The 15,031-nt window shown below is 32.1% G+C and overlaps 1 protein-coding gene across 6 annotated transcripts in view; it reads left to right on the top strand.

Annotated features, from left to right (window-relative positions):
- LOC117177237 overlaps nucleotides 1–15,031 on the top strand; it is a 64,867-nt gene that overhangs the window by 31,170 nt on the left and 18,666 nt on the right. The window contains exons 1-3 of one of the 6 annotated variants that reach the window (XM_033367809.1): nucleotides 5,246–5,343; nucleotides 6,752–6,856; nucleotides 8,014–8,271. The exons of 1 other annotated variant lie outside the window; for it this stretch is intronic. In XM_033367809.1, coding sequence (XP_033223700.1) covers nucleotides 8,084–8,271 — 188 coding nt within the window. In that variant the 5' untranslated portion in view covers nucleotides 5,246–5,343; nucleotides 6,752–6,856; nucleotides 8,014–8,083. Of the gene's footprint in view, nucleotides 1–1,364; nucleotides 1,464–1,499; nucleotides 3,033–5,027; nucleotides 5,344–6,751; nucleotides 6,857–8,013; nucleotides 8,272–8,377; nucleotides 8,648–15,031 lie in introns of those variants that run through there. 4 more of the 6 variants (XM_033367811.1, XM_033367810.1, XM_033367813.1 and 1 more) reach the window with 4 other exon arrangements.

The raw sequence follows: 15,031 nt of genomic DNA, 5'->3' as shown, positions 1-15,031 counted from the left end.
GGGATGCACGTGGAATTATACTTATTGACTACTTGGAAAAGGGTAAAACAATCACTGGTGAATATTATGCATCGTTATTAGAGCAGCTGAAAGAAGAAATTTTAAAAAAACGACCACATTCGGCGAGAAAAAAAATTCTCTTTCATCACAACAACGCCCGAGTTCACACATGCTTCGTTTCAATGGCTAAAATTGAAGAACTAAAATTCGAATTGGTCGAACACCCACCGTATTCACCAGATTTAACCCCCAGCGACTTTTTCTTGTTTCCAAACTTGAAAAAATGGCTCGGTGGACAGAGATTTCCAGACAACGAAGACGTCATTGCCCCTGTAAGTGCTTATTTTGAGGAACTTCCGAAAACGCACTTTTCTGAAGGATTAAAAAAACTTGAAAAGCGATTGAGCAAGTGTATAGAGCTCCAAGGAGATTATGTTGAAAAATAAAAAAAAATTTACCCAAAAAAAATTGTTTTTATACTTCATTCTAAGGACTTATTGAACTACCCTCGTAGTACCCTATCGTTTTAGGGTCACGAGTTGACAACTACATTGTTTAACAATGAAAACTATTCATTTTGCAATTTTTTGATGCGACTTTCTTTAATTTGATACTGGGTCATTATGCATTCGAATTCTTTGCTTTACGATTTGGTACGATTCAGTATGATTTGTTACGATTTGGTACTAATTGTATATTCCAATTAGCATTTTCCCCTTACCCAACGCCACTTTCATGATCTTGAAACCATAGTTAACGATTTTTAGTAGAGTTTCTTTTTTGTCCTTCCTAATTCCATTTATAATATTTACGATTTGTATCTTAATTTCCATGTTTGATGTTTCCAATACCATTTTACAATATTGCATTTTCATCGTAATGGTTTTTTAATATATTTCAATTAAAAACTGTCGCAGATTCAGAATATCCGACAGCAAACATGTGTACAAATTTTAATTTAAAGATGTATAGATTTCCCTGGAGTTTCTTCTCAAATGTTTGAAAATGTAAAACTGGATAATGACCACAAAAACTTTATTTATAAAACAAAATGTGATTCATCAGCGAGAATTAAACCTATTTAAGATTCGACCGTATATTTTCTAAAATTTGACGATGATCTAAATTAAATAATAATTGTACAAGTCTATTTTTCAAGATTGAGTCGGACAAGGTAAATTCTTGTAGGATAAGTGCGTTTGTCCGTGATAACTTCCTCCCAAAGAATTCAGGTTACGGTACATAGGTAGATGTCACGCGCATATGCGCTCTCTCGACTATGATGTAATGCGATTCGCTAGTGTTTGTCGGTGTAACTAAACGTCCATGGAATTAAATCCGTCGAACTACGACAGTTTACTTATTCCCGCGATCGCGTACAGCTGCTTTAAGAGTTTCTAGTTTTTCATTTTGCAAAAAAGGCGCAATAAACTACCTTATCTATAGTGCGATTAGACTGACGAGTAAGCGTAAATGTTTTGCAAAGGGAAACATCACTAGTTACATTACATTTGCAGAGAGAATTGAGAGTGAAAGTGCAATAAGATCTATTATATTGGAAATTACATGGGCATCTTTATGCCGTCATTCTAAGTCATTCTCCTAGTGGAATTATAATTCTAAATCCGATCTTGTTTTTTTTTATTATTGTACATAAAACAGTTATAACAGTTTGAAATGCAGAAAAAGGTCATTTTCATTACGAATTTTGAATAATCGCGTGTGATAAATAAGTGCTTAGACGGAGCAAAACTGATGATTCAGATATTAACTCTCAACATCTCACAGATAACATTGGTGTGAAATATATTGAATCCCATTTTGAAAATGAAAATTTTTACCGTCACTGTTCTCTGTGTGTGGTTTTAATACCCCCACAAGCTTAAGCACCAAAAGTCAAATAAATATAAGTGTTACCGTAAAAAATAGAGAGACGAGACTGCGTTGGCGTGTGGATGATTTTACCGTTACGTTGAGGTCACATAAAATCATGTAACATCGATAATATGTACCACGTCGAACATGCTGAACACTCCGGGCAAACTTTTCTCGAAACTGATGAAATGTACCTTGTGCTCGGCATACAAAATACTTCCGGGTTTGATTGAAATTCTTCAGGACCTTAACTTTGGTATTATCAAGGGAGGGGTGGGTCATTCACCAAGCAACACGTATCTCGTGGAACCACTTATAATACTATTATAAGAATGATGAAACAAGATTGACTTGACTTTCTCTGCGGTACCTTGAAGTGCTTAAAATAAACTTATGAGAAGGGAATTGCTTTTCATCGAGTTTTAGTTTCCGCGAAGAACGTCATTCACCTTTGACCCGCAAAAAAATAATTGATGCGCATCGCCAACCATGCATTGCATTTAAATCGAGATTTACAACTTGTCACCTTGGAAGGCTACTTCAAATTCAATGCAAAAGCGCATTTATATTCTCACGATTGTCTGATCGTCTCTGATACCATTAAGGAATTTTTAATTTTTCCTAGACTTTCCAAGAAGTCGTTTAAAATTTTTTTAAACTTGTTTTGGCTATTCAAATGCACTATCGCTAAAATTAATATTATTCATCCCTCATATTGTCGAAATTTACGATTAACTTCTCTAAAATTGTGACTGAGTTGCAGTTTCCGGGACAGAGTGGAAATTTGGAGAAAAAAAAAGATGAATAAATTGAGACTAGGCATACTAATATTTTAGACTGGGAATGATTTTACTGCGATCGACTAGTCATTTCTAAATAAATAAGATCGAATATTTTTTTTAATGTCAATGCTTTTTAATAAAATTTATTTTGCGGTGTTTAAGTTTAAGATTGAGTTTCGAAAATAACGGACATAAAATTTGGCCGGATATTGTCGAAAAAAAGTAACAAGTCGACGGTGCCGTTTTTTATCTATAGCATGTGTAAGCAATCATTTCAGTGCTACTAGTTTCCGCTGTAGAGTCTGTAAGAGTTGGGGGCACTCAGTATATTCAGGGCTGCTATATTCAAGCTTCAAGGAAGAAACATAAAGAAGGGTCGAGTATATGGATGTAAACTTTAAGTGGATCTTAGAATTCTTCAAGTCGACTATATCTTGCATAACAAAAGCCGACAAAAACTAACTTTATTTAACCCAATGACTGGAATAGACTAGGACGACTAGGTGATGTCCTAAAAACGAATCCATTGTCCGAACTTTCCTATACTACACGGAGAAAAATGGATGTTCAAATGTAGATGTTTAAATGGTAAGATTATAGCACCTAATACGTAGATACTCATGCCAAACATTTAAAGGTTTATAAATTTGAAATAAAATTTGAGTTTAAGTAACTTAAAATAGATAGAATATTTAATTCAGATTACAGATCATTCGTTCTCCGATTATTCATCCCCGTTTTTAGTTTGAATTAGAAATATTGAATATAACCTCAACTTGACCGAATGCATCATCTGGTCGACATTTTATACCCTTTATCTATTTTTTGTTCGTGTACGAACACTAAAGTTTAATTTAAAATTCACAAATAAGTTATCAATTAATTCCTTGAATGACCATAAATAAGTAAACTCCTCAAAAATTTACAGACGTAATTTGACATAACCATACATGTAATATCTCAGATTTTTCAGTTGAACCTTTTGAATGTTAGAGGGCAACATTTCACTTTTTAAGATCTACAAATGTTAACTTAGAACATCTAGATTGTTGTCCTATAGTTAAACATATAATATTTTAACCCTGAATATCTAGATTTTACTTTTGAATATCAATTTTTCTCCGTGTAGAGGATTTTGCGTCATTCTAACTCAAAAGTGAAAAAATGGGCATTTCGTGCGATATTTGAAACAATACAACACGATCAGCGATTTTTCCCCTACAACTACGTACGTCTTCATTAAGTACTCCTTTTTACCTTTTATTTCGATTTTTGGTCATCTCGAAACGATTTTTTACGAGATATTATACTATTATACTATTTCAAACATGGCTGGAAATGGCCATTTTTTCAATTTAGGTTAAGATATCTCAAAATCCTGATGTGTTTTGTAAATTCGAACAACGGAATCGTTTTTAGGACATCAAAATCCTTCGCGGAAACATGGTTCAGATCGGTCTTTGGGTACCAAATTTTGTCGGACTGTGTTTTAATCTTTCTTTTTTCCTCTATAGAAAATAATCTCGTCACTATGCCAAAGATTTCTTACAAATTATTATAAAGCCATGAACGAACATCAGCATTATCTATATGAAATTTAATATTGAGGATCAATGTAATATCAAATCGATTATTAAATATAAAGGTCTGCGATATTGAGATAAATATTTCATCATTTGTTTTCGTAACAGTAACTTATTAAATTATTCATATCAAGGCGTCCTAATGGTAGGGTGCCAACGCACGCGACACGACTTGACGGTACTTAACCAAAAATAAATGCAATAAAAAACTAACCGAGAAGTTAGCGCTAGAAAGTCTTGCTCGCGTAATTGAGCAAGATGAGGCTAGAAGTTGGCCAAAACTAAAAGGTGCTCACTCGCTTCATCAATTCATGAAAGTTCTATCTCGGGCGAGCAAAGCATGAAGGTTGCCACTTCTCGCGTTTAGATTATAAGCGAGAAGTGGCACCTTCATTCTTTACTCGCTCGAGATAGCACTTTAATGTTTTGATGGAGCGAGCAAGCATCTTCTGGTTTTGGCCAACTTCTAGCTCCATCTTGTCCAATTTCGCGAACTAAAACTTTCTAGTTCTTACTTCTTGGTTAGCTTTTTATTGTTTATATTTTTGGTTAAGTATCATCTAGTCGATCAGGTGCGTTGGCATCCTATCGTTAGGACGCCTCGATATATCAATTATGTATAAACCAACAATCAATATTGATAAATTTCTTGGGATTTAAAGTGTGTATTTGTAAAAAAATCAATCACCTGTGGGTGAAATAGAAAAAATTCGAAGATTCGCTAAATTTGAGTAGATTTGTCTATGTCTAATTGTTAATTTTTAATAAATTTCCATTGTACTTATAGTTCTCTTCTCTCTGCACCTTTTTATACAAAATCTATTGCTAATAAACTGGAATCTTTTAGAAGTGACTACACGAAAGTAATCTAAAAATTTGTGATCAACTAATATTTTGAACAGTGAGTGTTATTTAATAAACGACTAGAAGAAATAAAGAGGAAATATGTTTAAAAAATCTGGATTTGGACGTCGGCACAATAACAATAAGCAACCGAGAAAGGAAAGTGGTAGTAAATCCCACCACATTAGGACTTGGGTCTTTTTAAACAAAAAGAAAAATAAGGAATATGAGCGAGCTCCTTCGATGCTTGGAGCTGAAGGGTGAGTTAATTTGTTCATAAGGAATTCGAGGACAGTATATTGTTCAATTAAATTAATATGTATAACAGATGATGTTTTTGCAAATATAAGGAATTTTGAGGGAAAGCAAAAAAGAATATAAGAAAACAATTGAAAGAGACTTTATATGTTCATCCGAAAAAGTTATAATTCTTGTCAAGAATCATATTTTGTTATGTTCAAATTCGAAAGCTTTCTAATTAAAATTATTGCTATTAATTTTGCGCTTCTTGGGATATGGACATATGGTGGCGAATTTCAAATGAAAGCCCTATAAATTATATATTTTCTTGGTTACATTAAACTACGTTTATATTGTTTAAATAAACGGAAGTAATATGGCCTCCGCCTTACCTCCCACTCATACAAATGTTTGTTTGACCTTATATCAAACCTATAATTTGTTTAATTCAATTAAAGTGTCTTTGAATCAAGAAATGGTGTATTTAAATAAAATAAGACCCTGTATCAAAGAAAGAAAGGCTTATTTAAACAATATGAACATTCAAGATTTAAAATTATACAATATAATAATTCTGGAGAGTTTAATGTAACAAAGAAAAATTATTCTGAACAATTTCAACGCTTAATAAATGTTTTCCCATATGTGATGTTGCAATATTTAATTAATTTTAATATTTTAGAATGCCCGTGTAGAAATTTCCCCGGTTGGCCCTAATACAACAAGATTTCTGGTCGGATCCTAGCCGGTCTACCCCTGGCTGGGTTTCATGGATAGGAACCCGGCGGGAGCTGGCCGGGCTACATTTTTCTCAAATCACGTAGTCCGGGGCCGGCCTGTTACTGACCGGGCCAACCCTGATTATCTCCTATGGTCGGGAGCCGATCGGGCTCGGGTCAGGTTAATGTTTTTGTAGAAATTATACATTTTTTAAGGGCCGTGATATTATCAAAGACGTAATTATGGGTGCTAAATGAATTATTATTTAAAAATTATAATTTAAAGATTTATGATATCAGTGAAATAGAAATGAGTTTCTTTAAATTCTTAAAAAACAACACATTACATTTTTTCGAATAATTTAACTTTCTTGATTAAACTGTTATCGATTGTGGCATGTGCAACAACAGAAATGATACAATTTTTATAAACTTCTCTATTTTCAGACAATGTTCAGCTTCTGTGCACTTTCAAATTTACCGCCGTATATAGCGTCTACTGCGCCTTGTACTCACGTCGCGTCGTCTCTCCGAAGTTCGCAAATAAAATCGAGACTCGCGGTTAAAATCAACCTTAATTCAATAATTAGTTTGAAACCCCCACTTAGAGCGCGAATAATTATTATTTTTAATTAAAATATATATATAATATATAATATACACCGGAAATGAATAATCTTAAGTAATTCGCTAAAAAAATTTGTTTCAGGGTGTTCACTTGAACGGGAAAACCGGGAAATGACCGCAGTTTTATTCAGTGACCAGGCTTTTTTTATCGATTGTACTAAAAGGCATATAAAAAGTGTTTTCATAGGTATGTTATTAGTCTCAGTTTTTTCGTCAATGAAAGATGATTAATTCCTTTTGTAAAAATGATGCAGTTTATCGTGAATGTTCTCCTAGATTTCAAATAAATCTGAAATTATAAACATTTTTCAAAATTCTTGAGTCCATTTCAAAAGTAAATTTCTGAAGAATTGCAGCATCTTATTAACACAAGTATTCTTTCTCTTTGCAGAGGGCAATGAGTTGAAGTTTAAATAAAAAGTTTGAAAAAATTGAAATGATGTCATTTGTAGGAAAATAATAATGAAAACCAAATTAATGTGTATTTTAAAGATTTTGTATAGAAACTTTATTATTATTTATTTCACGTATTTAAAAAAATTTGTTTCTCCGCAGAAAAATATATATAAATTTTGCTATGTTTATTGTTCCAACTTAAACTGTCTGCACCATGAAAGGAAAATATTTTTCATTTATTCTAAAAATTTACTGCGAGGGTACTGAGAATGTTACTTAAAATTTAAGAAAACATTACAATTTGAACTATTTTTGCAATAGAATCTTAAAAAATTGACAAAATGACTTCATCCTGGCATCATTTTATTCAAAATTTAGATATTTTTCAATCTATTTCAGACAATGTAAATTTCTCCACGGCGTTGGGAAAAGAAATTTTAACACAAAATTCATAAAATTAACAATACAAAAACAAAAATTATAAATACTAGAAAATGCATGTCCACGTAATAAATGTCGGTAGAATATTTGCATTATGATTTTTTTCAGAACAAATGTAATTTTTTACTGCATTATACCTATGGGAAGTACATATAATATGCCTTGAAAATAAACGGAGCATTATTTTTCTGCGTTGGATTACGATAGTTAACTTTGAAACGAATATTATGCTTTAAAATAACCTATTACGCTTTAACCTTTGGCCGGAAAAATTGTTTAAAAACCGGAAACAAGCCTGGAAATGAGTGAAATAAAATGAGAAACTTTTTCCCAAAATTTGTGTGACCATCTTGGTTATAGGATAGTGTTCTAATAATTCCGAAGGGAATTAAAAAATTGAAATCTACTTTTGTTTTATTTTTTTCGGGGGGATTATTATCAAAAGTGCGCCGTGTCATTTAATAAAATAATAATGAATATTAATTAAAATACCATTCTTACCAACAGCGAGCCGAAAAGCGGGATTATTTGTAATATTGAAACGCGTAGAAAGTGTACATTTTAAAATTTGGAAAAAATGGAATTCACGTCCGAATGTTCAATGGATAAATTCCGAACGCGAAGGTGTTTGAACTTCGGGGAGAAATATGTTCCTGAGGAAGATGAAGGTGCCGTCTCGGGTACCTTTGACCTTTTTTCTCGTTTCCATCGTCTTGTTCCCGGCCTCCAACGTCCGAACCTCGAGGGGTCCTTCGAAACCACACGGTGAGTAGAATGGAAGTCGAACCTAACCTAACCTTCGCGATCATTACACCGGCCCCCTTCTTCTGTCCCCTTCAGTTGTCCCTTGCTCCAAACTCTACTCACAGTCGCAGGCAAATGCAGACAAAGAAGCAAAGCCACGCGACTCACGCACCAAGCCGAAAAAGTTTCTCAAACGCGTTTCTTGATTTGAGGTTGAGATGCGTCCTCGTCCTGCCGGTCTTGCCACAGATTCAGGCCACTGGACCAGTCGTCCTTCGCGTTTATTCGAAAACGAAGCCACAGAGTCTTGCGTGCCATTTGTGCCCTTTTTAGGAATCTCGAGAATCAGCTAAAAAATGCGTTTCCGGAATCCTCTTCCTCAAAGGCGTGTTTATAAGTGAGTAAAATGTAAAAAGAAAAAATTGAATATAGGTTAATAAATGGTAAAAAAAAGAGGGCGAAACGTTCAAGGTTATCTATAGGTTAGGTATGCGTTCTCCAGCGCATGTAGAGATTCTTTGCGATAATTAAAAATTGGAGTGTTTATGTTCGCATTGGGATCTCCCAGGAAATACAAGTCCTGTTGTGAAATGATAATGTGGGACTTTTTTTTGTGTGTTTGAGATTGCGTGTTGAATTTCGACCGAATTTCTTTCAGGTTTTGTTTACATTTAGGCGCAAAATATGAGGTTTTCTTTCTTTTAAAAAGATTATTTTTTAATAATTAATTGGATATTCCTGAAATTTAGAAAGTTTTTCTAATAAATTATTAATTTCTTTTATATAGCAAAATATCTTTAAATGATTTACTATTTATTGCTTGCGTATGGTATATTAATTGTTTAAAGAATCAAATAATTTGTTTAAAAAAATGTACTAGTCCAGACAAGGACCAACTATTACATTTATTAAAACAATTAAAAATGGTTGAAAAGCTTATGAGGGATATTCACATTTTTTAATTAAAAAACTGAAACTGTTGAAACTGTTAATCTCGATATTAATCTCTTAAGAGCTTTCAAATTTTTCATAAAACTTGACTCGCTTGGTATTTCAACTTCATAATAAAAAAAAATTAAATTTATTTGTTCATTTTGGTGTGATTTTTGTTCTTTAAAGCAAGTTTTATTATAATTTAAATCGAAGAGTCGTAAAAACATTATATTTAAGAATAATTGGCCAAAGTAAATAATATTTGCATGAAGCCATTATGTTAGAAATTAATTCCTTCATTAACTCTATGAAACAACAAAATCTCTATTTTAATCAATCTTAGTCCTGGCAAATACTGAGTCAGTATTAATATTTTAAACTAAAGCTTTTTTTATTTAATAATGGGTTATAAAACAAAATTATTTTAACCTAATATATTCATCCAAATATATTGTAACATGAATAATTATTTCTAAATATCAGTTTTATACAATATCCGATTTAATTATTAACAAAGCTTGCTTTAGAAAATAAAAATGACACTAAATTTAACGTATAATTCAATATATATTTTTTTTATAAATACGAAATGCCGCGCGAACAGCATGGTACAAAACCTTCAAAGCGCCAACTTTTCAAAATAGTTTTCTCTCGAAATAAAATAATCTCATGAATGAGACGTTCCAGCTTTTCGGCTCTTCGTCCTTCAATTTAATAGATTCAATAATTTCAAATATTCCTTCACTTTAAATTTTATTATTTGGAACAGCAGGATAGCGGTTAAAAAGCGAAACTGGATGAGGAAGATAATAATTAATTTTTGAAAATAAGAAGATTATTTTTAGAATATGTTTTTTTATTTAATAATTGCAATTTTAGGGAGTGTCTTGATAGTATTGATTTATAGAAAAGGGGTTTTCAATCCTTTCGTTTATAGAATAATATGTTGCGACGATTAAAGTTTTACGAAATAATTTGGAACTATTTATAGATTGATAAAGGCAGATAATCAATACATTTCTGATGCTTTATATAATGAGAAAAAATTATGTTATATGCAAGAGAATACCATTATTTTTTGCATTGTGACGAATTCTGGAACGTCAAACAAATTTAATCCTCAGAAAACTTGTATTTGCTTTGAAAGTATAATTTGGAATTCATGTACGATGTTATGATAAAAACATTTACATTGTTTAAAAAACGATTTTATTAGGCGCCTACATGTCTAAGGGGGGCGCCGGCGGGGTTTCCCACATCACAACCTATTAAAAGTGAAAGTTGTTATCGTTTGATTAAGTAGATACCCATCATCAATCCCTGCCAAATTTGGCACCTATCGATTAAACACTGGAAAGTATCAGTTAAATTATTCGAAAATTTGACAATTTTCCTTGTTAAATATGCGGGTTTTTCAAGTGCCCGGTGGCACGCGTTAATATTGAAATCTCGAGCAAAAATACGGGTTTCTTTCCTCAGAAATGGAATGGGGGGGGGGGGGGGGGGGGGGGGGGGGGGGGTTGCCCTCTAGTAAAAAAAAAGTTTTTTGGATCAACCTCGTCTTAGGGCTTAGTGGGACATGCATGTCCCAGATTTTACTATATATAGGCTCCCCGAAAATATTTATGGAACGCTACCCGAATTACAGTGAACCTATAGCCACACTTAAAGTTTTGAATGTTCAAATGAAGGAAAGTTTTTACGGGGGGATTTGCAAATTGGAAATAGTACTAAAATATTAATTTATTAATATTTCAAATATTAGATTACAAGAAATTTTATGATGCATTTTCTTTTAAATGTAACCGTAACAATATTTATAGATGAAACTGAATTCCTAAAATATGTTACGTTCATTTGAACATTCAGAAATTCAGGAACGTGTTTTAGGTTTTTTTTATCGCTGATTACCAGCGAGCCGACCAGCGTAGTCTGAAGTTGCGCACCGAGCTTCTAGCTTAGGCTACCTCGCTACAGAGAAGCATGCCATGGTGCGAGTGGTGGGAGAGCTCGGTGCGCAACTTCAGACTAGGCTCGTCTGCTCTCTGCTGATTACGAATCTGAAGTCAAAATATAAGAATTCAAAAAGACAGATCCAATATGGCGACCCCAACTGCAAAACATTGTCAGATTGGCACTAAAATCGGTATCTCGGTTTCTTCTTTTTTGGTCGCTCATTACGAATCAGGGGTCAAAATTGGATACGATTAATGAAACTAAAGAAATTAACTGATTGGCTCTGAACTCGGTATTTAGGTTTTTATTGGTTCTCTGATTACGAATCTGGACTCAAAATGTAGAAATTCAAATTGGCAGGTCCTATATGGTTGATTCAGCTACAGAAAATGGACTAATTGACTTTATACTCGGTATTTTTATGTTTTCCCGTCGCTGATTACGAGCCTAAAGTTAAAATATATCAATTCAAAATTTTGGATCTGCCATTTTTAGCTTTCAAATTTTTATTTTTTGATGCAAAATCACTGACTCCAAAATCCGCCATTTTTAATTTTCAAATTTAAATTTCGTATTTGAAATCAGAAATCGGTCACTATAGCTATTTTGAAATCTAAAATAGACAATGATATGATACTAAATAATAAGTCATAATATGTACATGCAATTGTGACTTAATCCTTGCATTAGACTCAATAGACGCAGAGTAATAAATTGCATTAGATTCTGAGAACATTCATCATAAGTCGAGCCGTAAGCTAAGGTACAAAAGTATAGTATTATAATATTTTTTAATTGGCGCAAAAGCAGTAATTTGTACCCTGTGAAATAAGTCATCAATTTTCCCTGAAGGAAATTATGAGATCAGCAATTTCAATACTATCGGATTTGCATAATTATTCAGTAACGTGATTCTAAGATATAATCCCATTTTCTAGATTTCATCCACCTTCCTCATAGAATCACTCAACCGTAGATTTTCCAACTTAAAAAGTTATAGGTTTCTACCTTTAATCTTTGTAACGGTTTATACTAGTCAGGTGCAAGGAAAAGTGACTTTGGCAGAAACTTTACATTTTTCTGCTCTAGATAGTCAGATGTTTATATTCTAATGTCAAGAGTAACACAAGCACTCAAATTAATTTGTTACATCATAATTAATATAAGTTATTATTAGTTCTATCGATGTAGCTTAAAGCAATGAATTTTGTTCTGTTATTCGTTACAATACTCGTATTGACAATAAACAATAGGGCAGTTTCATGATTTACAATAATTCCATTTTTCAATTATAAATTACCTACTATTTACATTGGTGAAAGAAAATGTGGTTTAGGCACTTCTTTTCGGATGAAACTGACAGGTTCGAGGATGCCTTCACATCGAATCATTTTTTTTCCTGTGAATCTCTAAAAAAATGTGTCCTGTCACTTTCCTGGGAAATGAACCTATTTGTTTCGCTAAAACAAGGATAATTAATGCGCCCATAATATTTTAGTGCTTGAAATATTCCAATGACCTTGAGTTTTTGAATCGCTTCTAACAGAAAAAAAATAAATGAGAAGGTTGATTTTAGTGGTCACATTTACTAGCTTCCGAATTTTACATAAAAAAATGGATTATTGAATGAACTAAAAAAAAGAGACTTCACAAAAAGACCTAAAATGTACAATCGTTAACTTTTCCAGGCTCAAATTTCAGTCCTGATCGCCAATTATGTTATTTCTTTGATGAAAAACTGTCCAATTATTTTCGCAATTTTGTACGACATGGATTCAAATATTAAGGGAGAATTGTACTTCGTACCCATACCAAAATAGATATTTTTTCCCTTCTTAAAAGCAATTTTTCTCAAAAACTCTTACGTTTTTATGATTTTTTAAAAAGTTGGTACTAATATGTTGAATATATCATTATATCCCATAAGAGTTTATCATTGAATGTGTGAGTCTACAAGTTGAAAAAAGGTTTTAGACCATTTTTTTTTGTTTAGACAATTACAATTGTAGAGCAGGCTTTATTCATATATTGTTAGCCCACATTTCGAGCAAAAAAAAGCAAGATAGAAAATGTCGCAACGTTCGTCTTTTAATTTTTTTCGTATCTTGTTTCGTTTTTCCAAAAAATATAAATTTTATTTCTCCAGAAAAAGAAATGAAGTTTTTTCTTTAACAATATGCGAACAGAAAAAACTTCACATTGAAATCTTGCGGGATATATATTCACGCATATTCGTAAGAATCACTTTTTCAAGAAAAATTCTGAAAAAATGAACGAAATGCGGGTCGTTTCATTTTTATTTTTTTAATTGAAAATTTTCGAAATTTAATGCTTCTTAATGTAACTTTGTTTAACTTCAAAGATTCTACATTAGAAATATTAATTTCCAATTAATAATTCTTCGATTAAAAATACGCCCCAATTTTAAAATTAAAATAAGAAATTCAATTGTTTGAAAACCGTCATGAAAAGCCTAGAAATTTTTTTCATTCCGGAAATCGCCAGGAATTTTTCTTGAGGTTTGAGTCATCATCTTGTATTAAAAATGAGTAGATTCTTGATTTAGAAAAATAAACAATCATTGATGAAAAATTAATATATTCGTAATTTTATATTAATGGTTTTTTTATCTCAGATTATGAGACCTTTATGATTCACTGAATTTGTAATATCTTATATAAATATTAAATTTGAAAATAATTATACATTGCTTTTATTTTTTGTACCCATCTTTTCTATCAAGCAGTGTTGACGTGTAACGGAAAAATCCCGCCATTCGTACCGAAATTTCGGTACACGTAGCCACGGCCTTTTAATTAATCGCTTCCATTTTTGCAAAAATGGGTCTTTATGTTTAAATTGAGCAACATTGAATTAAAATTTAATATATATTTAACGAAGTTAGCTTGAATTGTCAATTTTATCTAGTATTTTAAGAATGCCTTTTGTAAAGGCAGTTGAAAGCTTTACATCATAGTCCTTTGGAATTCCTTGTAACATTTCTCTCACGTCAGTTCACACTTCCTGAATGAATAAGGCCAGGCGTGAATCTGTAGTATCTGCATTTCAGGCACACAATAGAAAAGGAGTGAGTAATTTTTTGTGTCGAGAGTAAGTGCTTCGTGAAAAGTGAGCTCTAATCACAGACAAAGGAAATTCGAATTCTCTTATTGTCGTTTCAAGAATGATAATTGAAATATCATCATCATTTTAGCAGAATCATGCCAAAAATAAAAAAAATTTAATTAATTCAAATACTTTTAAATTTGATTAACTTTTGATCGATTTTAGATCAATTTTATTTTACTAGTCTGGTACATTTTCCGTGATTGTTTTTACGAATTTATAGACACAAATGTGTTGATCCTTTTTCAGTAAGAAAAAACAACAGAAAAACTTTAATTTTTAATTATTTTATCTGTGAACTGGCAGAAACATTTCAAAATCCAACCTAGAAACTGCTTAAATTTGAAATTTTACAAGTTAAGAATGATATAAAAGGAATTTTAATTCAAGAAGTTTTACTTCAACAGTTATAAAATGGAATGCCTCGCCTATATTAGTTTAAATAATACAACAAGTGACAACTGTTACATATTGATCTACGTTATTAGCTTTAGGAGTTAAAATAGTCATAACGTCGTCATCAAATTTCTTATCATACCGGGGAAATTCGTAACGTCCGATTAATGATACAGTGGGATTCATTCACATTTGATTCTATTCGCGTTTTGACCGCTAATTTGGTTTAAGGGCATGTGACACAGCTAAATACCTATATTACTGACCACACTTTTTCAGTTCACTGAATGTTTTTTTGAACCTGAGAACTTTTTTTGTAAATAAAATATCGAGCTGAAACTTTGGGAAATGTATTAGAGTGCAATAAAGT

The sequence above is a fragment of the Belonocnema kinseyi genome, chromosome 7 (assembly GCF_010883055.1).
Source record: "Belonocnema kinseyi isolate 2016_QV_RU_SX_M_011 chromosome 7, B_treatae_v1, whole genome shotgun sequence".
NCBI classification, from domain to species: Eukaryota; Metazoa; Arthropoda; class Insecta; order Hymenoptera; family Cynipidae; genus Belonocnema; species Belonocnema kinseyi.
The sequence above is the reverse complement of the archived record's forward strand: the minus strand, read 5'-3'. Positions and strand labels throughout refer to the sequence as shown.